At 39.7% G+C, this 27,886-nt stretch overlaps 3 protein-coding genes and 1 pseudogene across 10 annotated transcripts; 3 read left to right on the top strand and 1 right to left on the bottom strand.

The window, feature by feature from the left end:
* The first annotated feature begins 1,089 nt into the window (after window positions 1-1,089).
* Window positions 1,090-11,369, top strand: LOC126607412 ((R)-mandelonitrile lyase 1-like). Of its 8 annotated transcripts, XR_007617593.1 has the most exons (5): window positions 1,100-1,798; window positions 1,906-2,027; window positions 9,933-10,761; window positions 10,883-11,007; window positions 11,244-11,369. XR_007617593.1 is itself a non-coding variant. In XM_050274986.1 (4 exons), exons 1-4 carry the CDS (start codon window positions 1,716-1,718, stop codon window positions 10,920-10,922), a joined length of 1,074 nt encoding a protein of 357 aa, XP_050130943.1. In that variant the 5' UTR covers window positions 1,100-1,715; the 3' UTR covers window positions 10,923-11,369. The 8 variants fall into 8 exon arrangements, 7 of the variants coding, with proteins under 7 accessions (XP_050130942.1, XP_050130944.1, XP_050130946.1 ...); XM_050274986.1 differs by having other exon boundaries at window positions 10,883-11,369; XM_050274988.1 differs by lacking the exons at window positions 10,883-11,007; window positions 11,244-11,369 and adding an exon at window positions 3,055-3,725 and having other exon boundaries at window positions 1,783-1,798; window positions 9,933-10,873.
* Window positions 11,231-12,784, top strand: LOC126607849 ((R)-mandelonitrile lyase 1-like; annotated as a pseudogene).
* A 454-nt stretch (window positions 12,785-13,238) lies between these two features.
* LOC126607411 (2-methylene-furan-3-one reductase-like) lies at window positions 13,239-15,702 on the bottom strand. The gene is made up of 4 exons (XM_050274983.1): window positions 15,205-15,702; window positions 14,252-14,575; window positions 13,987-14,146; window positions 13,239-13,634 (listed from the first exon to the last, which is right to left on the bottom strand). Exons 1-4 carry the CDS (start codon window positions 15,685-15,687, stop codon window positions 13,369-13,371), a joined length of 1,233 nt encoding a protein of 410 aa, XP_050130940.1. The 5' UTR covers window positions 15,688-15,702; the 3' UTR covers window positions 13,239-13,368.
* A 1,502-nt stretch (window positions 15,703-17,204) lies between these two features.
* On the top strand, window positions 17,205-20,077 carry LOC126607414 (uncharacterized protein At4g28440-like). The gene is made up of 3 exons (XM_050274991.1): window positions 17,205-17,364; window positions 17,858-18,091; window positions 19,554-20,077. The coding sequence occupies exons 2-3, from the start codon at window positions 17,869-17,871 to the stop codon at window positions 19,742-19,744; spliced, it is 414 nt and encodes a 137-aa protein (XP_050130948.1). The 5' UTR covers window positions 17,205-17,364; window positions 17,858-17,868; the 3' UTR covers window positions 19,745-20,077.
* The last annotated feature ends 7,809 nt before the right edge of the window (window positions 20,078-27,886 follow it).

The following is a 27,886-nucleotide window of genomic DNA, read 5'->3' as shown; positions in this document are numbered from 1 at the left end:
GGATCGTGGTACCAGTCCATAACAATCAAGGTCAAATCATGAGCCTATTAATAAAGCAAATTCAATGAAGCAATAATTGATACCATTAAAACCGAAACCCCCGGTGGATGGCCAATAACCGAAGGAAAGGAAAGAATCGGTTACATATTTCATTTCACCATGCAAATAACACCTTTGGGAAGGATCAAGGTTTTTCTCCTCTGCAGGCAGGAGAGAATTTAGTTTACCCTTTAATTAATTTGTTAAACTTGCGTTCGCCTCGCTGGACCTCCCCACTGAGTTTTGGCCAACTACCAAACTTCTGGATCCCATTAAAGACTCTCTCCTAGAGTTAGGCACCGACTTAGGCACACTAAACTAGGAAGGAACTGATAGGGATGGATTGTTAGAAGGATATAGCAATTTAGCCACATTTTTTTAAGGAAGTCTTAACGAAATACTTTTGGTATTATTTACTTTTAACGTTAAGGACATTTTTACTCTAAAAAGTCAATCTTGAACTATTCGCTTACAACATTTTTTTGTCTTTTTGGTTAAAACTCAAAGTTTTTAAGCTATTTTCATTATTTTTTTTAACACCTACATCCTTTTGTTAGTTTTAGTTTTTTCAATTTATTCTATTTGATACTGAAAATTAAAAAAGTTGTATGAGAGATAAAAATAGGTGTGTGGATAGTACTACCATTAACGACGGAGTCAGGATTTTATGTGAGAGATGACCTTTCATACACGTATGAAAAAAAAATTGAACTCATAACATGAGAATTGAAGCAATCTTCACAAAACTGAAAGACCTATTAAATTTAATGGAGAGAATCAAAAGAATTGTGCAATACAACTTAATAGGAGGTAGAGGGTTGGGTAACTAATAAAAATATAGAAAAAAACATACAACAAAATTCTGATTTAAATTGTTTAATGGGAGAGGGCAAAAGGGAGGTCCGCAAATAATAGATGATTAGGTTGGTTTATATGATATTGAAATCTACTTAAAAACTCCCATTTACAAACTCATCATTTTATTAAACTACAAAGATAAAACAACAAAACTGCTAGAATCATAAGAAGACGAAGTGGTCTAACTCAACTTCTTCACAAGAAACAATCCATTTTCCTCATGTCTCACAACAACTATAGGTTTAAGACTGCTGGAAAATTTCTTAACTGTAGTCAGGATAGGCCCAGGACCACTTTGGCTCTTAGTGGCTTTGCCCTTGACCACCCTTGTTGGAATACTAGAAGAAGATAAATATAAATTTTGAAATTTAGAGGTTGGCTCCAATAAAGTCCAGACTTGTTTCTATTCATTTTATGATTTGGTTGGTGTTTTTGAAAACTCAGAGGCTGGCTCAAAGTTTAGAATAGTCCAGGCTTGTTTCTAACTCTACACACTTTTACATTCCTACACACTATCTCATATATAGACAAAGCACGTGGTTGAAGATACTTTCAACCACTCTCTTCTTTTAGACGGCTCCTTTACTTGGAGGGAGATTAACTCTCTCTTCCCAACTAAAGCTAGCAGCTGTGGCCTCTTTTACACCGAGCATTCGTCTTGGTGTTGTATATTACCATTAATACAACTTTGACGTTAATATTTCAATGTGGATGTGGTTGGAGGCATTTATAGAGAGGGTTTAGGCCTTTTAAGTCCTTTGGATTTTAGGACCTCCATCCGTCCCCTTCCTTGGCCTCGCCTGGCCTTATACAAGTCGATGAAGATCAGTTGTAAACTATATACTGTGATGCAAAAGGAGTCGTTTGGCTATAGAAAACAAACGTTTCTGTTTGGTCTAAGGTAATCTCTCATTCCTTCATATATGTTTAATTATGCATGCTTCACATAGCGAATGTTATATCTCTTTCTCTTTTCAAACCTTCTTCTTTCTTTTTTTTCCTTATCAGTGACGATAGAGCATTCGAAAACATAGGGAAATCAATAATGTCAGCAATATCATCGGTGTTGCTCCTTCTTGTCCTCTATCTCCAATCAGAGGTTCATTCGTTGGCCACCCCTTCTGATCATGGTAAATTACTTCACCTATAATTCAAAAAGATAAAACAAAAAGGAAAAATGAAAAACGTGCGTAGGAAAAAAGCAGCCTACAAATAGACGTGGTGTGTGTGTGTATCAGGTCCTTTATGCAAAGGAATTCTCATTTTTTTTAATGGAGATTAGGTGTAGTGCTTACTCCACATCGAATTTCAACGATCCGAACCGTCTATTTTGTTAGTCTCGATTCATAGATCATCCTTGCAAAAATTCAATTCAATCCAAAACCATTTGTCTATTTAATTATTAAGATCAAAGTTCATTGTTTTTTATATAACAAAGTATTCGTTCATTTCTTTGAACCCAATTAGATGTCTTAAATATTTCCGATTTGGCTAATATTTTGCAAGGATGATCTATGAGGTACAATTTGAAAAATAGATGATTCGGAGTGTTAAAGTTCGATGTGATGTGAACACCACAACTAATCCAATTTTTATAAAAAAATGGAGATCCCTTCCCTTAAAGGCCTCATATATATATATATATAATATATATATATACAGAGAGCTTAAGGGGAGGGATCCCCATTTTTTGAAAAAAATGGGGATTAGGTGTGGGGCTCACTTCACATCTAATTTCAACGATCCGAACCGTCTATTTTGTTAGTCTCGATTCATAGATCATCCTTACAAAATATTAGCTAAATTGGAAATGTTTAAGACATCTAATTGGGTTCAAGGAAATGAACGAATACTTTGTTATATAAGAAAATATGAAATTTGATATTGATAATTAAATAGGCAAATGGTTTCGGATTGAATTGAATTTTTGCAAGGATGATCTATGAATCGAGACTAACAAAATAAACGGTTCAGATCGTTAAAATTTGATGTGAAGTGGGCCCCACACCTAATCCCCATTTTTTTCAAAAAATGGGGATCCCTCCCCTTAAGCTCTCTGTATATATATATATATATATATATATATTATCACTGCAAACAATTTATTCTCCATGTATGCGTGTAATTTAAAAGTTCATCTCTTCACATTTTTTTCAGATTTTAGCTACTTGAAATTCGTACGCAATGCCAGTGATTTTTCATTGGAAGATGAATATGACTACATCATAGTTGGAGGGGGCACATCAGGGTGTCCATTGGCAGCAACTTTATCAGCAAACTACTCAGTGCTCGTTCTAGAAAGGGGAAAGTCTTCCTACATCATATCCGAACGTCTTGACCCAAGACGGATTTGCATATAATCTCCAACAAGAAGATGATGGAACAACGCCGGTCCAAAGGATCATGTCTGAAGATGGTATTCCTACTGTAAGAGGCAGGCTCCTCGGTGGCACGAGCATGATCAACGCCGGAGTATACGCCAGAGCTAACATGTCATTTTATAATCAATCAGGAATTGAATGGGACATGGAATTGGTTAATAATACTTACGAGTGGGTTGAGGACACTATTGTATACAAGCCAAATTCATTCCCATGGCAATCTGTTATACGAGAAGCATTTTTGGAGGCTGGTGGATACGATCCGGACAACGGATTCAGTCTAGATCACATAAAAGGAACTAGAGTCACCGGTTCAACTTCTGACAATTATGGAACGAGACATGGAGCTGATGAACTGCTTAATAAAGGAAACCCTAACAACTTGCGAGTTGCAGTTCATGCTATAGTAGAGAAGATCATCTTCTCTTCCAAATTCCAATGAATCAGGCATGTTGCATCTTTGATAATTGTAAAGTTTATTTTAACCCAAAATTAAACCATTTGACTAACATTCCATGATAGGATCGAACCAAGGGGAAAGCTACAAGAGGAAAGGAAAGAAGAAATAAACTAAGACATTCTGATTTTCATTTCATAACCTCCCCAAATGGTAGAAGCTGCTTCTTATACAACCCTAAAGCAAGAGTGCGTGCGATTGTAACACATCATCACTCAGAGACCGTTGGATGCAACCAACATCATACAATTCAAAAGACCATAACACCCTAAGGATAAGCATTGTATTACTAATAACCCAGAGTCCTAACAACCCTCCCCCCTAAGAAACAGCTTGTCCTCAAGCGTGGAAGTCCTCAAGCGTTCAATGATGGAGTCGGCGTCCTCCCAGGTAGCATCGTGGTCGGGCAGGCCTACCCATTTAATCAGCCAGCGAGTGACGACACGGTTGCCTCGTTTGAACATGTTGCGCTGCAATATAGTTTCTGGAGTCCATGCGACCAATCCCGTATCAGACAGGGGCGGAAGAATGGTGGATGGAATCACATGAGAGCCTAGCTTGGGTTTAAGGAGTGAGACATGGAAGGTAGGGTGAATGCAGGAGTTTGCGGGGAGGTCCAATGTGTATGCCACTTTACCGACACGAGCAAGGATTTTGTATGGCCTATAGAAGCGGGGTGCCAATTTGGGGCAATTAGTGTGGCTGACAAAGGACTGGCGGTAAGGTTGTAGCCATAAGAAAACCCAATCGCCCACCTGGAACTCGCGTTCCGAACGCTTCTTGTTGGTGAAGTGACGCATTTGTTCCTGGGCAAGATGTAGATTCTCACGCAGCTGGCGGAGTAAGGCATCCCGATTACGGAGAGTAGTGTCAACCAGGTGAACTAGAGAGGAACCCGGTAGGTACTATGGAACCCGAGGTGGGGGATAACCATAGACAGCTTCGAAATGGGACATCTTGATGGCCGAATGGAAGGTGGAGTTATACCACCATTCAGCCCATGGCAGCCAGTCAACCCAGGATGTTGGTTTGTCGCCCACAAAACTGCGGAGATAATGTTCGAGGGTGCGGTTTAATACCTCAGTTTGCCCATCGGATTGAGGGTGGTAAGACGAGCTGCGGCAGAGTTTAAAACCTTGCATTTTGAAGAACGAGTCCCAAAACTGGCTGATAAACACAGGATCCTGATCACTGACCACAGTAGCAGGCATGCCGTGAAGACGGAAAATCTCCCGGACGAAGATGTCAGCAACTTTGGCAGCAGAATAGGGGTGTTTAATGGGTATGAAATGGCCATACTTGGAGAGACGATCGACCACAACCAATATGGCGTTACGACCATGAGTGGAAGGAAGACCCTCTATGAAGTCAATTGTAATGTCTGTCCAGAGTTGAGTGGGGACTGGAAGTGGTTGTAACAAGCTTGCAGGTTTTAGAGTCTCATAGTTGATGCGCTGACAAGTGTCACAGGCAGCCACATAAGTCTTGACTGCCTTCTTTAAGCCGGGCCAATTGAAATTACGAAGAACTCGTTTATATGTACGAAGGTACCCGGAGTGGCCTGCAGTAGGAGAAGAGTGGAATTCTGCCAAAATTTGATGACGCCAAGAAGACGACGAGGCCACGAAGATACCCTCCTTATAATATAAGAGATCTCCTCGAATAGAGAAATGAACACGGGTAGGCTGATGATGTTGTAAGGCTTAGAGAATCTGTGCAGCCTCAGGGTCCGTGTTGTACTCGGCTTGGATCTCAAAGATGGAGTCAAAAATCGACTGGGAGAGACCCATGAGTGCCAACCCTTCATGTTGCCTAGATAAGGCATCCGCTGCTGTATTTGCTGCTCCCGATCGATACTCCAGCGTATAATTGTAGCCTAACAACTTTAAAAGCCATTTCTGTTGAGTAGGGGTGGTGATGCTTTGGTTGAAGAAGTGTTTCAACGTTTGGTGGTCGGTAATAATCTTGAAGGATGTCCTAAGCAGGTAGGGATGCCATTTCTGGACAGCGAACATAATGGTGAGCATTTCTTTATCATAAACGGACAGAGCCTTATGTTTGTCGAATAGTGACATACTGAGGAAGCGATAGGGTGCTGGTCCTGTGAGAGCACAACGCCAATGCCGGCGTCAGAATCATCGCACTCCACGGTAAAGGGGCGGGAGAAATCCGGCAGAGCTAAGACAGGGGTGGAGAACAGAGCTTGCTTGAGATCCACAAAAGCCTGAGCAGCCGCTGGAGTCAACACGAAATTATCCTTTTTCAGGAGATCTGTGAGAGGGCGAGCGAGATGGCCGAAGTGACGCACAAATTTCCGATAATAACCGGCAAGGCCCAAGAACCCATGCAAGGCTTTGAGAGTGCGGGGTTAAGGCCACTCCATGATGCAGTGCACCTTTTGAGAATCCACAGCAACACCGGCGGCCGAGATTATGTGACCAAGGTAGGCCATCGTAGGTTGGCCAAATGAGCATTTAGATTGCTTCACTTTCAGAGCATGTGATCTCAGAACATCAAAGACAGAGGTTAAATGTGAGAGATGAGTAGGTAAGTCTAGGCTAAAGATGAGGATATCATCGAAAAAAAACCAAGACAAACTTACGTAAAAAAAGGCTTAAAGATGGAGTTCATGAGGGCTTGGAACGTGGAAGGCGCATTACACAGGCCAAAAGGCATGACCACAAATTCAAAATGCCCATCATGGGTGCGAAAAGCTGTCTTCAGAATGTCCGGTTCATACATACGAATTTGGTGAAAGCCCGAGTGAATATCTAATTTAGAAAAGACCTTAACACCCCTGAGTTCGTCAAGAAGCTCATCGATGATCGGAACCAGAAAAGGAAATTTGACAGTTACTTGATTGAGGCCCTTGTAATCCACACAAAAGCTCCAAGTCAAGTCGGCTTTGTGAACCAATAGGGCGGGAGAAGAGAAGAGGCTGGAACTGGGTCGTATGAGGCCTGCGGCAAGCATTTCCTCCACCTGTTTTTCCATTTCTGTTTTTTGAACATGGGCATAGCGGTAAGGTCGAACATTGACCGGTGGAGTACCCGGCAGCAATGTGATGCGGTGATCAAATTCCTGATGAGGAGGGAGGTCCGTTGGAGCAGCAAAGAGATCTGAATAGTTGTCCAAAAGGGTGGTGAGTGGTGGCGGTATAGTGTGGACCACCTCGGCTGGGGAAGAAGCACCCAAAAGAGAGGCCAGAAGGGAGTCGATGTATGGCCTGGAGGATGTGGACAGTGATGGAGAATCCGAAGAGTGGAGTCCCACCAAGCGATAATTATGGCCTCCAATTTGAAACTTCATGACTTTGTGCTTGAAATGCCATCCAATAAGACCCAATGTTTCTAACCACTCGGCCCCGAGAATCAAATCACAGCCTTGTACCGCAAGCAAGCGGATGTCAGAGGAAAATGTATAGTCCTACAGTTTGACTGTAAAGTTATAAGCGATGTCGTGGGTATAACAGATATTCCCATTAGCAACAGCCACGGGTTCCACCAGAGAGCGATTGGTGCGCAGGCCCAGATGACTCGCAATCGAGGGGCTGAGAAAATTAAGGTCCGCACCAGAGTCGACAAAGACCCGGATGGGCAACGTGTCACTGTACCCCACAAGGCGCATAGCACGTCCTTGGGTACGTTTGGGTGAGACCAGGGCGTTGAAGGCAATGGGCTCCTCCTCGGCGAGCAAGGGTTCGGCAGGAGCGAGGGGAATGTCGTCGAGGACCTAGTCGGAGGTAACTTCAGAGACGGCTGCAGCATCTAACAACAATAAGTAGGGGGTCGTACAAGTGTGGCCAGGAAAATACTTCTCTGGGCAATAAAAACACTGGCCCCGAGAACGGCGCTCACGGACTTCGGTCGGAGAGAGGCGCAGCGGTGGTCGGCCCGGTGAAGAGGGATGTGGTTTGGGGGAAGAATGAGCCACCGGTGAGAAAGCTGCCGAGACCGCTGAGGAAGGGCGATGAGAGAATGGGCGGAAAGAAGTGCGGCGCCGTTGTTACTTGTTGTCGTAGATACGGGCAAGTTCGATAGCGCGGGCCAAAGAACGAGGGCCCAGTGCGAGGACATTATCTTGTAAGTCCGACTTAAGCTCACTAAGGAAGACCCTCAGGAGCTGTGCATCAGTCCATCCTTAGGCGCGGCAAGATAAACAGATGAAGTCATTCACATAGGCCTCTAAATAGCCTTTTTGGGCGACATGAGAGAAAGACATGTTAAAGTCCAATTGATCACCTGGCCCAAAGCGTTGGATGAGGCATTCGGTGAAGGTGACCCATAAGGTTGACCCCATATGCATTTTATACCACTTGAACCATAAAATCGCATCACCCGTGACATGGAAGCCCGCCACTGTGACCCGGTTGTGGGGTTTGACCCCATGGAAGTCCATGTACTCCTCAGCCAACGCTAACCAGCTATATGGGTCGTCGCCGGAGAAACGGAAGAGTTCAATTTTCATGAATTTGGAGGGAGTGGAAGGGGATAGTGTATCAGGAATGGTGGGGTAAGGTGGGTGTGAGGGAAAGGGAGGGGGGCTGAGGGCGGAGGGCGGTAGTGGAGGTGGCGAACTGTGGAGAAGCATGGGGGTAGCCGGTGATGGGGGAAGGTGGGTAAGGGAAGTGAGGGGATTTGGAATAGGTAGAGCCCCAGGTAGGGGGAGGTACGGCTGCGGGAGGGTGGGGTATGGGGGTGGATGCAGAGCCAATCAGAATGTGGAGAGAACCAATTGGGATCTGAGAGACTAGGGTAAGTGGCGGCTGTGGTGGACGGGAGGACCGGAGCTCCTCCATAAGATGGGATTAAACAAGGCTGATGTTGGCCAAGGTTGCCTGAATATCCATCAAGTGCGATTGAAAGGACTCCTGGCGGGTGGCCAACAACGACACGGGGTCGTGGAATCCGTTGAGCTGCTCAAGGATTTGGTGTTGTTGATACTCGAGCTCAAGATCGGCCTTCGTGACGTCGGCCACGACCACGGAGGCTTTGCTTTTGCCCATGGAACAACACAACCTTGCTCTTGATACCAGATGATAGGATCGAACCAAGGTGAAAGCTACAAGAGGAAAGGAAAGAAGAAATAAACTAAGACATTCTAATTTTCATTTCATAACCTCCCCAAATGGTAGAAGCTGCTTCATATATAACCCTAAAGCAAAAGTGCGTGCGATTGTAACACATCATCACTCAGAGACCGTTGGATGCAACCAACATCATACAATTCAAAAGACCATAACACCCTAAGGATAGCATTGTATTACTAATAACCCAGAGTCCTAACATTCCACGTAAGAAAACATTCCTTTTTAAGGATGATGAGTCGAGTAGGGCATAGTCAAAATTTGAGTGAATTTTTCATTCCTATTTTACCCTCCACAACTAGTAGGCACGCATTTTGCACCTCATTTATTGTATACATTTAATTTTCTTATTTATATGAGATTTAATGAAAAGCCCTTAAGATTAAAAAATAAAAATAAAAAACACTTAATAGAAATTTATTAATAATAAGGAAAAAAAAAGCAGTGGCATTTTTATAAATAAGTTGAAGTTTAGTATCAGTATTGTAAATAAATTGAAGTTAAAAAATAGGCAATGACATTTTCATAAATAAGTTGAACTTTGGTGACACTTATATACGATTAGGTCAAACTATTTCGACACAATTTGGTGAAACTAAAGGTTCATATTTAGAAGGGAAATTGTTATTGGCACTGTCATTTTGTGCTTCAAATTTTTTATAATTAGAAAGAAAAATACATTTTATGATGAGTGTAAGATGAAATTTTTGAAGTGCTATTAATAGTTCACTTTAGAAAATCAAACTTGATATCTGAAATAGAGGTCAATGGACCTTCGATAGAGACAGTGGCTTTAACCTTGGTTTTCTTCTTGAGGTTGGTGCCGTGTGTAAAAGATGATGATGGACAACATTTTGAAAATGAATTACTTTGGCTAGGGAACTTACCACTTTGTATAGTGGCAATGCTTGTAATTCGATTAAAAAATGTTATCAAACCACCTAGTGTAAATAGGAGGGCTTTTCCTAGAATATATATGGTTGATTGGGCCTAAAATAAAAAGAATGGTAAGTTTGGCATGTGACTCATGTTGCACCTCAATATGTGAAATAATATTTCCTATTTCCATTCATTTTTTTCGATATTAAGTATGCACTATTCTCTAATGCAGGTATGTCAGCTACAGGAGTCATATATGGTGATTCTAACGGGACATCTCATTGGGTATTTGCAAAAGCAGAAGTTATATTGAGTGCAGGAACACTTGCGACCCCTCAACTTCTACTACCAAGTGGCATTGGCCCAGAATCTTATTTATCATCTTTGAATATCACAGTTGTTCGTGATCATCCTTTCGTTGGGCAGTTTGTTTATGAGAATCCTCGTAATTTCATAAACATTGTGCCTCCAAATCCAATAGAAGCCTCAATTGTTACGGTTCTAGGCATTACAGATTATTTCTATCAATGTTCTCTCTCGAGCATGCCACTTACTACTCCAGCCTACAGCCTTTTTCCCACTCCGTTGGTTGTAAATTCAACTTTCACCCACATTCCTAGCAAAATTCCAGGACCTTTTTCTCATGGTTCTCTCACGTTGAATTCATCCTCTGATGTGAGAGTCGGTCCAAATGTCAGATTCAACTACTTCTTAGATCCAACGGACCTTGCTCATTGTGTTAGCGCCATGAAAAATACGGATGATTTATTAATGACAGACGCATTAAAACCATATAAAGCCCAAGATTTGCCGGGCATGGAAGGCTTCAACTTTTTGGGACAACCATTGCCAAAGAACCAAACAGATGATGCATCCTTCGAAACATTTTGTCGAGATACAGTAGCCTCGTATTGGCATTACCACGGTGGATGCCTTGTCGGGAAGGTGGTTGACTGCAGTTTCCGCCTTAATGGGATCTACGGATTACGCGTTGCTGATGCCACGCTATTTCCTGCTGCACCAGCAAGCCACCCTCAGGGATTCTATTTGATGTTAGGAAGGTATGTGATACACTTTTACTTGCAGTTGTCAATATTTGTTTTGGTTGAATGGCTTGCTTAATAACAAACTCTATGCCACTGCTGCTCGATTAGTTCTTTCAATTTTTCTGCATTTGGGCAGGTACGTGGGACTTCAAATTCTGAAAGAAAGGTCAACTTAGGGAAACTCACTAACTCGGCATCATCCTGTGCCTTTTAAACTTAAGTAATAATAAACCCATGAGCTGTGGTTCAACTGGGATTGGGGTTTGCCTCTTTCCATCTCCCCATGCTATGCCATGCACCTTTTTATTGGATGCCAATTTACGATTAGGCAACTAATTATATCTTTTTTCTTTGGGAAGTGTTATTGGCACTCCAAAAATCTCATTATACAATCCTCACAAGTGTATTTTTCTTTCTAAATATAGAAAGTTTGGAGTGTAGAATGAGAATTTTGGAGTGCCAATAACAATTCTCTTTTCTTTAAATGGAAAATAAAGGGAACGACCCATGGTCTGTGCGCGGCAGATGTCAGGGACACACCTGTGGTATGTGTGTGTGCGCGTCAACTATCAGGTTTTCTATATATTTTATCATAGTAATGTTATTCATACCACATTTTTGTATCACATTTTCATACCATCGTAGGTGGCATTTGATGTGGACATCCATATCATTTAAATTAATCAGATTTTTAAATTTAGTTCATTATTTAATAAACTAATAATAAAGAAAAACTAGTTAATTAAATGATGATTGTGGTATTCGATGAGTTTTTCTCCTTCCTTTCCTTGGGTTTTGCAAATTTTTCAAATGATATAGTTGTCCACATCAGATGCCACCTAAGGTGGTATAGAAATGTGATATAAAAACATGGTATGAATAACATTACTCATTTTATCATTATTTTGTCATTATTGCTAATAAAAGTTAAGTAATTATATAATTTGTGTCCTTTTTATTATATTAAAATATTAAAATTTTGATTCGAACTCATATAATGACAAAAATTAAAACGCCCTTAATAATACGTTGCGGTTTAATCTGTTTTGTTTATTTAGAAAGTTATAATCAATATCCCAGTGGAAAATGGACCAACGGTTCGATATTGAGCTCAATACTGAAAAATTCGTTAATATATGCGTAAAAATCGATATTAATCTAGGTAACATCGGTGGTGAGAAGTTATATCAAGTTCAAAGACAATTGGCACCCCTCAACTTCTACTACTTAGTGGTGTTAGCCCAAAGTCTTACTTATCAATTATGAAAATCTCAGTTGTTCCTGACTATCCTTACACTAGGGAGTTTATATATGACAATCCTCGTAACTTCGTTAACATTGTGCCTCCACGTCCACTAAAACCCTTAATATATTGTAATCGAACTAGGAACCTTAATATATTGGAGTGCCAAATGAGATTTTTGAAGTACTAATAACAATTTCCATTACAAATGATTTCTTCTGTCTCGAGCCTGCCAAATTCTACTCCAGCCTATAGCCTTTTTACTTGTCCGATGGTAGTAAATTCGACCTTCGCTCACATTCCTACTCCAGGCTGTAGCCAATTTCTAGCATTGCTAATTGTGTTAGCGTCATGGAAAAAATTGGGGATTTATTAAGGACTGAAGCATTAAACCATACAAAGCCGGTGAACATTTGCCGGGTATAGAAGGTTTCAACTTTGTGGGAGTACCATTGCCAAAGAACCAAGCAGAAAATGTATCCTTCGAAACATTTTGTCAAGATTTAGTAGCTTCATATTGGCATTACCATGTTGAGAATGAGTTCTACATTGATGGGAGGAGGGACTTTGCATGGGCTTATAAGAGATTGGACTACTCCATGTATTGCTAAATGGTAAAACTCCAACTTTCTTCATGGTATCAGAGCAAGTTGTCCCACGTGTGAAACCCAACGGCTACATGTGCTTCACATCACCCCGTTGTGTTGTCCACGTTTTAGGCTCGAAAATTCGCCACACATGAGAGGGTGTGTTAAGAATGAGTCCTACATTGATGAGAGGAAGGACCTTGCATAGGCTTATAAGAGGTTGGGAAGGTGGTTGATGGTGATTTACGTGCTATGGGGATCAGAGCACTGCACGTTGTTGATTCCTCCACATTCCCTTCTACACCAGCAAGCCACCCTAAGAGATTCTACATGATGTTTGGTAGGTACGTGGGACAAAAAATTCTGCAAGAAAGATCAGATCAAGACGAAGCAGGCATATGGACCTCGTAATCCCGAATTCAGCATCATCCTTTACTTTTTAAGCGTAAATAATCCACCGGCTGAGTTCTAGTTCAAGTCGAATTTGGGACTTCGCTGGCTCTTTCTATTACTCCTGCTATGTGTGCCTCTTTATTTCATACACAATAAACTTCCCTTGTATTGTCAAGGGTATCTAAAGTCTCTTCACTTTCGACAGACTTTGTTAATTTTCTAATCGCTTCAAGCGAGGAGGGTAGGCAGTAATCTGCTTTGGAGTTGGATTTTCTGCATTGATAAAGAACATCTACTTATTTGCCAATATAATACAATACATATTACAAAGAAAGAGAGAGAGAGAGTACATTCATAATACACAGCAAAAAATGGCTCAACTTTTTTCTGTTTTCCTTCTCATTCAATTGGATGTATGACTACCTTTCCAGTGGCCCGATTTGTTTCAAGGTAAGAGAAAGCCTCCACAAGCTTGGAGAAAGGAAAGGGCCCTTTGGGGTCTATCACTGGCTTCACCTTCCCACTCTCCAAATACGGGTTTAATTTCTTCAGAACTGCACCGTTAGAAGTAACTACAAATCTGAAACCTGGAGGTGTTACTGCACCTGTTAAGGCAACCACACTGCCACCTTCTTTCACCACCTTCACTGCTTTATCACATTGACCTGCCATTATAAAACGGGGAATGAAGTTGCTTTCAGATCTAGGTTCAAAATGAACAACTATTGCTATTAGGTTAGTACACATTTTTTTCCGATCAAACTTCAGAAACAATAGCTGAGCTCGATGATTTGTCAACGGACCTGAATCAATGACCAGAATTATAAGGACTACTGTACTAGTAGCCATCGTTTTTTGGATTGATATCAAGTTATACGAGGAAAAAAATGACATTTTCATTTGAATGAACCGAACTTTGTAATTCTAAATTTTTGTCATCTTTTGTTGTGGCCATAATCATGATAACACACTCATCTACTGCAATTAAAAAGCCCTTGTTGTTATGGAAACTCTTACCAATAGCATCATAGACGACATCAAATTTTTCTGGCAATTCTTCGAAATTCTCTTTAGTGTAGTCGATTGCTAAATCAGCGCCCAAGCTCTTCAACAACTCCAGCTTTCCGGTGCTCGAAGTGGCTGCTATTCTTGAAGCTCCAAATACATGTTTTGCCAGCTGTTTCGAGTTTAAACCAACAAATGTGACTCAAAAGGAAACATATGATTTTGTCAAGCAATGCTTTCACTTTGCAATCACGGGCGGAAGAGAATGAATTGGTACCTGAATCACCAGGCTTCCAACTCCACCAGCACCATTTAAAACAAGCAAAGATTTACCGGCAGAAAACCCGGTCTTTTCAAGACCCTCATAAGCTGTCTCGATTGCAAGAGGAAGGGAAGCAGCCTGAGCAAAATCCAGATTCTTAGGCTTAAGTGCCAATAACCTCTCTTCAACAGCAGTGTACTCTGCAAGAGAGCCAGATTGTTTAGGCCCTTCCAAAGCTTTCTCGTGTATGTCTCCATACACTTCGTCCCCCTCTTTAAAGTCCTTCACTTTACTGCCAACCTTCACCACCACGCCTGCGACATCATAGCCTGGAACAGTCTGCAGGGAAACAAAGTGAATTAGCCCTAGAGTTTACAGCGTCATTCGAATGAAGCTGACACGAGCAGTATCATATAGAAAATTAAGGGAAAAGTAGTAACTTTTCTTCTTTATCCACTTCAATTGACGAGTAAAAATAAACCATAATTCCAGTCACTCTTCCTCAGTATCAATCTTCCAATCTCAATAATCACAACAAACATTCTGAGAGCAACACAAATTCCAGATATCAAAACACACAACCACAATTCACAGCTTTATGGGATCTTCTGGTTCTTAGGATTGGATTGCCTAACTCATTAAATTCGAGGGATATTGCAGGTAGAGGAGAATGATTTTTCACTTTGTGAGAATTGAAAGTGATAAGTTTCCTAAGTGTGTATTCCATCAACGTCCTGCAAGTCGGACAAAGTTTATTCATTTCTTCCTTCGACATAACTTGAATATCGTGACTTATCGAAATCCAGTCACTCCTAAACACCAAACCAACCCTACATACGTTAAAAAAAGTTTTCTTGTTCGTCAAACTTAACAGTCCAAATTCAAATTAGGATTCTTTCTCCCATATTTTCTCAGCATTCAAAACAGACCCAAATGAAAGAAAACCCACACCGGGAAACCGAAATTACCGGGAGCGGAGAGTCAGTGTTCTTGAATTTTCCCTGCCTCCTCTTGAAGTCAACCGGGTTGAGAGCCGCAGCGACAACCTTAACCAGAACCTGGTCCTCCAGCAACTCAGGAACCGCAACCTTGCTGTCGAATTTCAAAACATCAACACCCCCGTATTCCCCATATACCCACGCCTTCATCTCCGACGGCACAACCGCGACCTTTGACGCCTCTGCCGAAGCAGGGGCTGATTGGGAACTGGCAGATACTCTCAGAGCAGGAAAACCAGTAGAAAGCTTGGATCTTTGGGTAGTCGAGCTTTTGGGTACCGCGATTCTGTTGTTATTTTCCCGGAATGTGAAGGAAAATCTGATAGAAAATTGATTTGGGGACGTGAGCTGAGAAGCAGTGGAACTGAGAGCGGAGGTGGTGGTTAACATTGTTGTTTCCGACCTCAACCTTAAACTGCTTATCTCTTTCTCTGCTCCCCTTCGTATGGCCATGTTTTTAACTTGTTTTTATGTCCGTGCTGGGTAAAACAGAGTACGGATAAGGTGTGGTCTGGAGCAGGATTTTAATATACAGTCATGGAAGAAAAAATCGTCGGCGATATTTCGCCGATATTATCGGTTTTTTGCTTTACCGATATTTTAATAGGTATTCAAGGAATTTTTGTCAAAATATCGTGATATTATCGATAATATCGCGATATTCTCGATAATATCGCGATATTCTCGATAATATCGCGATATTTTGGTTTCTCGACAGTCAGTCACAACCTCGCCGGAGAATCGGAATAACTCCGAGCAAGAACAAAACCTGCAACCAAACGGAACAAAATCATCACTATCTTTCAACAAAAATCACCACTTTATACCAAAATCAGTGACAAAATTACACTAATCCGAGAAGCAAGGGCTTGAATTCGAGCAAGATCTGGAAGAAAACAGTAGAAGCTGAGAAATCGAGTACCTCACCGGCAGTTACAGTGCTAAAGATCATCATCTTTGGAAGGTCGCGGATCGGACGGAGCTGAGAGATCAATGAGCAAGCATTTCGCAGATCGTATTCGATCAGCGGCTGAAAGAGAGGAGAGAGAGAGCAGAGGGAGACACGGACGAGGAGGATCGCGCCGATGGGGACGACGGAGGAGAGGTAGAGGTCGCGGCCCGCGGGACATGGTGACGGGCTCGACAAGGAGGAAGGCGAGGGAGGAGCAGAGGGAGACGCGGACGAGGAGGATCGCGTCGATGGGGACGACGGAGGAGAGTCTGTGTGTGTGTGTGTGTGGGAGAACTGGAGAAGGGAGAAAGGAAGGGAGAAGGATCGAGAACTCAGAAGAGAGAGAAGGAAGGATCGAGAGACTGAGCTCAGTCTATGTGCGTGTGTGGTGTGGGGGGGAATCTCGAAATTAAAACCTTACAGTTACCAATGTAAAAGAACAATTATTATAATTTTTTTTAAACAAAAAAGAAGAAGAGAGAAGAAAAGATAAGCTCGCAGAGGTTGAAGGGGTGAACCCAGTAACTGTCATTGGATTCAGAACATGTGTGCGTGTGTGGTGGCGTGTATGTGTGTGTGTGTGTGGTTGGGTCACCTCAAATCAGTTAAATAAACATCTTTTAAATTCATCATGTTTGCCAGCTCGCTATGTAATCAACTTGATAATGTTAAATCCATCATGCAATGCATTTCCTTCCAATTTTTTGTGATAAACTAATAGATAATTGACTAAATAAATATCCTACAAAGTTTCAATAAAAATTTTCAAGTTTTTCTTACAATTTCCGTGGTTTCCATGTAATTTTTATCGATATCGATATTATCTCGATATTTCCATTAATATTTCCGTGTTTTTAGACTACCGATATTTCCGATATTACCGATATTTTCTTCCTGGACGGTCCACCAATAACGTCGAGCCAAAAAGTACGGAAGTCGCGACTCGGAAACGCGACTTAAGGGAAAAAAGTAAACTACGTGGACGGCCAAGATATCTATTGATGGGATTAGAGATCGACGGTCAGGAACTCAGTGCTGGTAAAGCATAACCCTTTTTTACTTGGGAGTTTGTAGAGAGCCGGCTGAGAGTTGTGGCGACCGCGGATTTCTATTTAGTTAGATCTTCGCTCTTTTCTCTATCTCTCTCATTCGTAGGTTGTCTCTCTGCTTTCTCGGAGGTAATTTACCCGATCCTTGTTTCTCTTACGTTAGACTCAATGGATCGTTTGTTTTTTTCCATTTTTTTGTATTTTTGTTTGAAAAGTTATGATTTTTTTAAGACTAGTGTGTTTCTGACCATTGTGGGGCAATTACCGTTCCGATCCGTTGTTTATCGTAGATATTCTCTCTGATCTGCTTTGCAAATCGAGAAATCTTGGAAATTTATGATTAATCTTTACTTTTTGTATTTTTTGATTGGTTGTTGAAAATCTGGACGAAAATAGGATTTGATGAAGCTTCATCTTTTCGTAACAGTAGATAATGAAAATAAATTAGCGATTTTTATTCAGATTGGTTGAAGGAAAGCCCTTTTTGAAACCAGATAAGAAATTAATTGATTTGGAGTCATATGAATCTTGTTTGAGTCATATAATTTTCGAATTTAGATTATGCTTATTGAATGTGTTGGTTTTAGTGATTGAGCATTTTGTGGGTGTGGATTTTGGGTAGGTTGTGCTGCAATGGCCGAAGCAAAACCAGGATTGAGGAAACCAGTATTCACCAAGGTTGCCCAGCTCCGCCCAAGTACTTCTGGGCACACTCTGACAGTAAAGGTTGTCAGTACTAAGATGGTGTTACAGAAGGGTCGTGCTGATGGCCCTCAAGGACGCCAAACGCGAATTGCTGAATGCTTGGTTGGTGATGAAACTGGTTTGATTATCTTCACTGCTAGAAATGATCAAGGTGTGTATTTCAAGTTTACTTATTATTCTTACTGGTGAACACAAAATCTACGCACAGCGGTTGCTGGATCAAAATCCTTTGTCTCCTAATCAAAACCCGTAGTGTTTTTCCTTTCTTTTTTCTGAAAATATCAGAAGTTGGATTTGAATCTAATGGTTGGTAGGCATGGATTTTCGGTTCCTGGTAACTAAGTTGGCCAGTGATTGCTTGCATCACTCCGATATCAGTTTTCAGTTGATGTTTGATGATGTGATTAGGAAGTTAGTGGTGTTACTTGATATCTTTTGACAATAGTGCTTTTGATCCAGGGTAACAATATTTTAGATACAAGATGGGGATACAAGTGGTTGCTAGCTGGATTAACTATAAATTGGGTTCCAAACCACGTGCATATTTTTTTATTGAAATTGTTTTGGGGCAATATGTCTTCTTAGTCTTAAACATGGGGTAGATGGATATGCTTGTGATACCATCTACGAGCATATATTTTACATACATTTCAGTGTGTAGTTTTTGCTTTTGCTCTTAGCTTGTTTAGTCTTCATAATCTGTGGTTTTGGGTATTGAATTGCAATTTTCTTAAGATGCTAGAGTTCTGTACATTGAGAATTACGTTGATCCTCTTATACATGTGTAGTAGGTGATGGCCGTAATTTCTGAGTGTGCTCATTAAGACATAATGCTTACTACTTCTGCATATTTCAATGTTCCTCCATGCATATCTTGTGTCCTACTGGGAGCAATGGTTTGGATCCATGGAATCCTAAACGCATACCCTATGAAGTAGGGTTTGTTTCTTCAAATTATATTTTGAAATTTGAATTACTTACTCGATCTATATGTTTTTCTTAAGAATACCAAATTAAGATTTGAATGATCAACCTTCCTGTAATGTCTGAGCAGGGGTGAGCGTCCATTCAAAACCTATGCTTTTTGCTACTGTTTCAGTTGAACCAATCTTTTTGAGTCTATCTTGACATCGCAAATCTAATTCACTTTGCGATTGGACGGTGCCAGTTTTATCTTTGGTTTTGTTGGTTCTAGGTCTAGTAGTAATTCAAGAGTAAAAACTCCATTAAAAGATTTAAAAACTCCATTAAAAGATTTAACACAGCTCACTTCAAGAAAATTCTTGTAATGGAATCAAGGAGGGAAATCCAGACCTAAGATAAAAGCAACAAATAAGCATGAAGGTGGCTGCCTGGGCGTTGAAAGAAATGACATCCAGGAAACTGAGAAAAAAAATCTTTAAAATTAGGAATAGTAACGTATATTTCTCAAAAGCGTGATCAGTGGTGAACAGTTTTGAACCCTTTATAAATTTTTGCACAGCGTACGTCTGAGAATTGATGTCTTAATGTTGGGTGTATATTGTATCTCCACTCATTTTGATTTTGCCTCTGCATTATATACAGTACACATTACCTGTTATTAACTGATATGTCGTGATGATGTTGTGTAGTGGACTTGATGCAAGAAGGTTCTTCCATAACCCTGAGGAATGCCAAGATTGACATGTGGAAAGGATCAATGAGACTTGCTGTGGACAAGTGGGGCCGTGTCGAAGTTGCTGAACCTGCCAGTTTTACGGTTAAGGAAGACAACAACCTCTCCCTTATCGAATACGAACTTGTCAATGTTGTTGAAGAGTAACTTGTCTGGTGGAGTTCGGTTCTCTACCTTGTCTTAACCGAAAAATAAACACAACCGGAAGCAAAAAGTTATGTGCTTATATGGGGCATCTGATCTCCAAAATGATCCCGAAAGTTCACTTTTAGGAAGAGGAAATCTTTAAACTTGTAGCACCCGAGTCTTTTCTTACGTTTGCAGCTAATTGTGATGGAGCTTTGGTTGGATTGCCAATTAGATGGTGATGGCTGTAAGTTTATGATCATGAGGGAACTGGCTTTCTCTGTTTTACAATCTATTTACATTTGGAAAGTACATATGGGATTAATATTATGCAATGTCTAATACTTTTTGTAACTTCGCCTGGTTTCGCCGCGTTATTTCTGCATTATTTCGTATGTTTTAATTCGTGTATGCTATGCGTCGAAAATAATTTTGGTATTTGTGAAAGTCCTTGAAAACATTGGTTTTAGTCCCTATGATCTGAAGAAGTTATAAAACATGATGGATCTTCCTGGTGGGTTTCCGACAAGGAACGAAACATGGCAGAAAACACGCTCCTAAGATGGCGGGGGTTTTCGTTGTGACTTGTAATTGCTTTAAGAGATGGAATAAAGTGACGGCGATTATGATACATGTTATCTAATGTAACCCATGCAGAAATTTTGCACTTAGTACTTATAGGTTGTCAACTTCTGATGTTAATTGAAGTCGCATTTTAATTTGTTTTGTTACATTGGAGGGAATTGATACATGAGCCCGTCTTATGACACTGTAGACATCGAAATTTCGGTAAATAAATGTTGACCGATAAATCAAAGTGTCAGCGCTCATGTATTACATAAATTTTACACGTAGCGTGTGACTCAACGAAAATTGAAATGAGTTGGAAAAGTCATCAAATAGGACACGTGTCAACACTTGGCAGAAACGACTTATTTCATCTGGGATATTATATTCAAAATTAGGCCTTGATAAATTCTATAAATACAAACCCATTTCATTCATTTGGGGGGGACCAATTCATATTACACCTTGAAGCTCTGAAGCTCTGAAACTCCGAAGCTCTCAAGCATCCAGGTTCCCGAAGAATCAAGAAAGCCTTCTTCGTTCTTCGTTCATCGTTCTTCCAAGATCAAGCCCCAACGGCCCTTTGGATCAACAATCATCCACCAATTCAAGATCAAGCCCCGACGGCCCTTGAAGAAAGTGTTCTTCGTTCTTCGTTCATCGTTCTTCCAAGATCAAGCCCCGACGGCCCTTGGATCAACCATCCACCAATTCAAGATCAAGCCTCGACGGCCCTTGAAGAAAGCACCATCGTTCATCATCCGTTCATCCAAGATCAAGCCCCAACGGCCCTTTGGATCAACAACGTCGACAAATCCACACATCCAATCGTTCTTCAAGATCAAGCCCAAAAGCCCTTGAAGATCCGTTCATCACTGTTCTTCAAGATCAAGCCCAAAAGCCCTTGGAGATCCGTTCATCACTGTTCTTCAAAGATCAAGCCCAAAAGCCCCTTTGAAGATCCGCTCAAATCCACCTTCAAGATCAAGTCCACGGCCCTTGAAGAACGTTCATCCTTAGATCAAGCCCAACGGCCCTTTGGATCAATCGCACATCCACAAATACACACCTTACGGAGATCGAATCAGATGATCAAAATAGAGAGAGATTGTAACCCAAAATCATCAAATACATAATATTTGTTTGTGCACGTCGTTCTTGTCTCTTTCGTTTCAGGAATTTTCCGTGTTCACAGACACGTTTCAATTATTTTAATTCTCGACTTCTCCTATGTTATGTCATGTACAATTCCGTAATGTAATATATAAAACATCAGGAATTAGATTATTAAGGGTAGTTGATCCTTTATTCTGACTTCTCGGATTCATAACTTCTTCAATTTTAACCAAGTAAAAATGCTAATTTTATATATTGCATTATTCCCTATCTCGTCATGCTTATTGAATCACATTTTTGGTAATGCTCAGTGTTTTTTTTTTATTTTATTTGATGAGGCAGTTGAGAGGCCAGCCGTGAGTCACAGCACATCACATGATTGGCATTAAACTAAACTAATGTTATACCAACATTTAGGCAATCAGAAGCAGGTGGATCAAGCATTAAACGTATCATTAACTAAACATAAACTTAGTTAAAGGTTCTTAATCCATCCATTGGATGACAAAATTATCAAATAGCTCCAAACAGAAGAAACCATGACAAAAGCTTATCCACCTTCTGATATTCTGCAGGCAGTTGGAGTTGTAACTGCCCTACAAATGCAACTAGAAGTCATTGGTCTTTAGTTGTTAGAGAGAAAACAGGATTTCGAGGATTACAAATAAGTGGGAATGAGTTGCCCGACACTTTAGGGGGATGTCCTACTCGGACTCCTACTCACAAATGGTTGTCTTTGCCTTAGTGGAACTTCGGCTACATTCCACATTCCAATTCCATCTAGTAATTGAGAGGACCACTCACATCACATGACACATAAATTAGGGTTATCATATGAAGATATAAGTGTGTGCATGGCATTACGATTGACAGACATCCAGTGGCGAAGCCACATGAGGGCGAGGAGTGGCGGCCGCCACTCCCCTCGCCGGGAAACACCACTGGACCCAGCTCTTCGCCACTCCCCTCGCGCGCGCCTCGCCGGAAATTGCTGGTTCAAGTCCTCTGTTTTTCTGGGCAATCTGCAATCTGCAGATTGTAGTTTTTTTTTTTTTTTTTAAACCAGGCCAAAACGACGTCGTTTTGGGCCTGGTTAAAAAAATTTAAAAATTGTTATACAAAACGGCGCCGTTTTGTATGTTTGAATTAAAAAAAAAAATACAAATGGGGACCGCTTCCGCGTGTCGCCCAAAACCCTCGTCAGTCCCAACCCGTTCTGTTCCCTTTGCTTTTGTTCCTTCTGCCGTTCTTCACCAATCAACACAGGACAGGAGCTTTAATTTCTGCTCCCCAACATCCCAGTGCCAACGTCCCTTTACAAGCTAACAAGCCACCAATCAACACAGGCCTTCCACCAATCACCATCTAAAGGTAAAATTTTTAATTCTTAAATGTATAATCCCTAACCTAATTAATTATTCAATACAAATTTCCTTGAATTGGTATGAAATTATATGCTAATGCATTAATATGGTTATTGGTTATTGGTTATTGATTATTGATGTGAATCATATGCTTTTATGATTATTGATAAGAAATTATGAAATTATCAAGGCGTAAAGCTCCAAAAATCACAAACTTCCATTACTATCGTGTGGACCTCTATTTTCAAGTCCTTGATATGCAGCTAAATGAGTTGAATGATCGCTTCAATGAGGTAAACACCGAGTTACTTCTTTGTATGGCATGTTTGAGTCCGGTGAATAATTTTGCATCTTTTGACAAAGCAAAAATTGTTCGTTTAGCCCAACTTTATCCTCAAGATTTTGATCGTATGGACCTTATGAATCTTCCAATTCAACTTGATAATTACATTCATGATATGAAGATGCATAGTGAGTTTTCATCATTGAGAGGAATTAGTGATCTTGCAAAAGAGTTAGTGAAGACCGGAAGGTGTGAAAGCTATATGTTAGTGTATAAACTTCTTACATTGGCTTTGGTGTTACCGGTTGCAACCGATTCGGTGGAGAGAGCTTTTTCTGCCATGAAGATTGTGAAAACACCATTGCGTAACAAAATGGGAGATCAATGGTTGAGTGATAGCATGCTTGTTTACATTGAGAAAGATGTATTTGCTTTTATTGATAATGAGCCTATTATGCGACGTTTTCATGACATGAAACCTCGCCGGCAACGATTGTAATTTGTTTGTATTAATTAATTATGGAAGACATTACTATATAAAAATATTTAGTTGTTGCCATTTTTCTTTAACCTTGCATTCTTTTAAGTTCGCCCCTCCCCCCGAGAAATCCTGGCTTCGCCACTGCAGACATCACACATGCATTTACACACACACACACACACACACACACACACATACATACATACATACATACATATATATATATATATATATATATATACGTGTGTGAATTTTGGAAGATTTGGGGTCAGTTTTGACCAATAACTGTTTGATATTTGATGATCCTAAGAGATTTGTCCGTTGTTGTCTAGTTTGTTTGATGTTCTCACTCTTATCTTCTTGTTACGTGCAAGAGGAGGACATTTTCATTTATAATTTACAATTCTGATCATAACCTAACAATATCATATATTAGATATATATCTTACACAAATAATAAGCGTATTTTTAGGATGTGCTAATTTCTGTTTAATTAAAGGATTGACCATGTACTTGCAACCTCAGCGATTGGAATAATGTGATCATTTTGTACACATTGGTCGCGTCCACGTCTAGTGCTTAGGATTGGATTAGGTAACTCTATCTTATTAGATATATTCAATGTATGTTAAAAGAAGAAATGTAAGGTGAATTAATTATAAATCCAACTTATCTATTTTGATCCTACCATTTTGTTGGATTTGCAGTTGGTGATAGTGTCGGTTAATTAGTGCGCCCATGTTTAATATATCATTCTTCTCTCCTCTTTAGACCAAAGTTATAGGTGGCCATTTTAAAATCTCTCAACGGATCATTTGGCACATTGAATCCACACAGATTTCTTCAATCCATCGTTCTTACAGAAGAAAAATAAAAAAGGCACACTCACGACGTCGTCTGGTCTTTAGTAAACCCTAAGGTAGTAAAGTCCATGAAACATCTTTAGCAAACCGAAGATCTTGCTTTTTCATAACCACAATATATCCAGATCCCATTTTGCATTTTTCATTTTAATGGTTCATATATCCTCAAAAATCATACACTCGTTGGAACGCACAAAAACTAAAAGCTAACATGTCTGTATATATATTGCATTAAAGTATCAAAGTTAGGTTTTATTGGGTTTTTTTGGCACTTTGATGTGAGTTTTCTCCTACCCTCGTTCTCGTTGTGCTTGTACGCATGCCATTTAAAAGACTTGTCAATTTGCTTTCTTTATGAGCAGAAAAAGTTGGCTCCGTTTCTGAGATCACTGCATTTGGGGAATCAGATCATGGAGAGAGAGAGAGAGAGCGAGTGAGAGAGGGTCCATGCATGCAAAATCAATAAATTTCAAGCCCTCAATTTGATCCATATGTTCACGGTCCCAACTGTTTATAGCTAGTTATTGAAATTTGTAAATTATCTTCTGCGATGGGTAGTTTGGCATGAGCATGCATATTGTTTTGATTAAGAAAATTTTAGTAACACAACATGATCACATTGATCACTTTCATATAAAAATATATTTTTTCTATATATGCAAATCACATCTTACTTTAATAACAATCAGACTACATATGTAATGAATTTTTTACGTCACGACATTCGCCACCTAGTGTGTAACATAATGTATAAGGTGACGTTTTGAATGTTCCACGCCTCTTGTATATTTTGTGGCTACCATTTGTCACGTTCTCCTTGCCCAAATGGTCACTAGCATTATACCAGTATATAACGTTCTACTTTTTATGAGAGTGCCTAACCTACCAAGTTATCATACTCCCCTACTGCAATTTTATGATGCCATTGTGAAGTCATCGGGATTCTGAAATTTGTTTTGATCTGTCAATTACATAGTGGCTGAACTAAAGCTTGGCCTTGGATAGACAACCCTCGCTTATTAAAATGGGCATGAGCTTTTTTTTCAGTCAAACCTCGGTACAGCATAATGTTTGGTCGAAAGAACAAAGAAAAAAAAAATAAAGAAAACTAAAGTGATTTGTCTTTTACAGTAGCTTTAGTTTTTCTTTTCAGAAAAAGAGAAGAGCAACTTAATTACAGAGACACTCTTCTTAAAAACAATATCATTATAGGTGGGGTGCAGCGCAGAAGCAGTTGGGTAGAATATCATACTTAAGATGACTGCCACTTTGACTTCAAACTCCCGATAACCATGAGTTGTTTTCTCTGCTGAAAATGTCCGTCCATGTGAGAGCACATGATGATCGATCGGCTCAAGAGTTTGAATTAGAGATACAAATTTCTAACCATGATGCTGCTCTCCTTAATCCCTAATTAACAATGGATTAATATGAAAGTTTATGATTAATTTTTTCGTAATGAAAGACAAAAATAATCGTCAAGAATAAATTAATCTTCTCTGGAACTATATAAAATTGTCAGCCACAGTGGGAAATTAGAAATATCTTTCTAATTTGATCTGCAGCTTTATTTTATAAGATTATCGCTCAACTGCAGGAGCATAGGTCAACCACTTCAATTAAAAAATGATCGCTTTCACTTGAATGTCTGTCTGATCCATGAGTATGGCATGTGGATCATGATTGACGGTAGGGTCTGAAGAACTAGGGTTTTTTTTTCTTTCCTTCTTTTGTTTTTGCTTAAAAATGTATGCGCGCGCGCGCACATATATATATATATGCGAACGGTTCTTCTGGGATTTAACAGAACATGAGTCTGCTTCAAGCCCTAGTGTACATTAAAAAAATCGTATTCAGTATACGATTTTCCTGAAATATGGGGCAATGAGAACGCAAGAATATTAAGGGTTATTCCTCTTTATCTCATTTTCATATTTTCATACCGATGCAAGAATATTATCTTGCGTTCATATTTTCATCACTTGTTGAGAAAGATAAATAAATGAGATCATGTATATCTAAAGCTCTACCCATACAGCAATTCGAGATATTGATTTATGACGTGGGACATATCATACACCATTTTTTTTCAAAGGAAAAAAGATGCAGAAACAAAGGATCGATGTCTGTGTAATCGTAATGCGGGAAGCAATGAATATTAATTCCACGTTTCTTACATCAAACACCGACAGAGACTTTGATCAAATACATAAATAATAGAAATAAAAATTTCCGCTAGGATCTGGCCATAAATAATTAGAAACCAAATGCGGTTATGTATGAAATGTCATCTGGTGCAGAAGAAGTATATACAGTAAAAGTCACACCAGAAAACCAAAGTTGGAACATGGATTAAAGTTAGCCCTGTTCTATTTCCCGATGGACTGAAATCAGATATTCGAAACCCTATTGTGTAGTGTAGGCAACAAAAAGTTGACTAGCACATGCATTTACCGGCTATTGATTAACTTCTACCTCTAGTCTACACAAGAGAGTTAGAATCAGTCGTCTCATGGATGCATGAGCGGATTATGTCCGTTCTTGTTTCACTAAGTATGGATGACCAGAATCGATCCACGTATGTTTGCAATAGATTCTATCATTTATCATGATCTATAATCTATAAATTAACTTTAAGGGAAAGATAAATAAGTCGTATATTCTAAGTATGTTACATCACATAGCTGATTAATGTATATTCTTGTTTTATAAAAATTTAAGTATGAATGAATTACAATAGTCCACGCTCGTACATGATTGATTCTAGCATTAGAATGTTATATTGCAGAAGCTTTCGGAGTTTAGAGAAGTGGTTCGTTTGGTGTAGTTTTGTCTATCATGTGTAAAACTAGGTTGACAAAACTAGGTTGACAAAACTAGGTCATAAAATTATAAAACTCAAGTAGAAAATCTTTGATGGAAGTTGTGCCGACTACATGTTACCACTTAAGGGTATCAAAACTACAAGAGTTTTCTCTATGGATTACGCGTATTTGGTCGCAGTCATGACTACATTTGCTCAAAAGCTAAAAACCGACAGACAAATTACAGACAGGGGTTAAAAAATACCCAGGATCCTCTCCAGATCTTCTTTGTGATGATTCTGGGATCTTCAAATCGTGTCCGTTCAACGTATATGGTGCGGCTAATTTTCGTCATATACTATTCATATTTAATTTTAAATAAAAGTATTTAAAATGATTTCTGGTTGCACGATGTACGATAAACGGACATGATTTGAGAATCCCCAAGATCCTCAGATAGAGGATCCTCATTCTAAAAATACTGACAAATTTTTTTGGTCGAAAAGTAAAAATTTCTTTAACCAAAAGAAAAAGGTAAAGTAAAAAAATCCTAAAAACAAGAATAATGCTTCAAGCATGCATACGCTAGAAAATGTAAAAACAAATTCAAAGGAGATTAAACTACGAGGAAATACAAACAAATAAATGATAATCAATAAGAAATTCATGTCAAATGTGTGTTATT

Source organism: Malus sylvestris, chromosome 16, assembly GCF_916048215.2.
Source record: "Malus sylvestris chromosome 16, drMalSylv7.2, whole genome shotgun sequence".
In the NCBI taxonomy this organism is placed as follows: Eukaryota; Viridiplantae; Streptophyta; class Magnoliopsida; order Rosales; family Rosaceae; genus Malus; species Malus sylvestris.
The sequence above is the reverse complement of the archived record's forward strand: the minus strand, read 5'-3'. Positions and strand labels throughout refer to the sequence as shown.

What these genes read in the sequence shown, in the direction of transcription:
- LOC126607412 (XM_050274984.1), top strand. Translation starts at nt 1,716, where the DNA reads ATGAAGATCAGTTGTAAACTATATACTGTGATGCAAAAGGAGTCGTTT. An exon ending in ACGTTTCTGTTTGGTCTAAG is followed by an intron (nt 1,799 to 1,905) that starts GTAATCTCTCAT and finishes TTTCCTTATCAG; the next exon opens with TGACGATAGAGCATTCGAAA. An exon ending in GGCCACCCCTTCTGATCATG is followed by an intron (nt 2,028 to 9,932) that starts GTAAATTACTTC and finishes TCTCTAATGCAG; the next exon opens with GTATGTCAGCTACAGGAGTC.
- LOC126607414 (XM_050274991.1), top strand. Translation starts at nt 17,869, where the DNA reads ATGGCCGAAGCAAAACCAGGATTGAGGAAACCAGTATTCACCAAGGTT. An exon ending in CACTGCTAGAAATGATCAAG is followed by an intron (nt 18,092 to 19,553) that starts GTGTGTATTTCA and finishes GATGTTGTGTAG; the next exon opens with TGGACTTGATGCAAGAAGGT.
- LOC126607411 (XM_050274983.1), bottom strand. Translation starts at nt 15,687, where the DNA reads ATGGCCATACGAAGGGGAGCAGAGAAAGAGATAAGCAGTTTAAGGTTG. An exon ending in TTGGAAGCCTGGTGATTCAG is followed by an intron (nt 14,147 to 14,251) that starts GTACCAATTCAT and finishes AACTCGAAACAG; the next exon opens with CTGGCAAAACATGTATTTGG. An exon ending in TGTCGTCTATGATGCTATTG is followed by an intron (nt 13,635 to 13,986) that starts GTAAGAGTTTCC and finishes TTATAATGGCAG; the next exon opens with GTCAATGTGATAAAGCAGTG.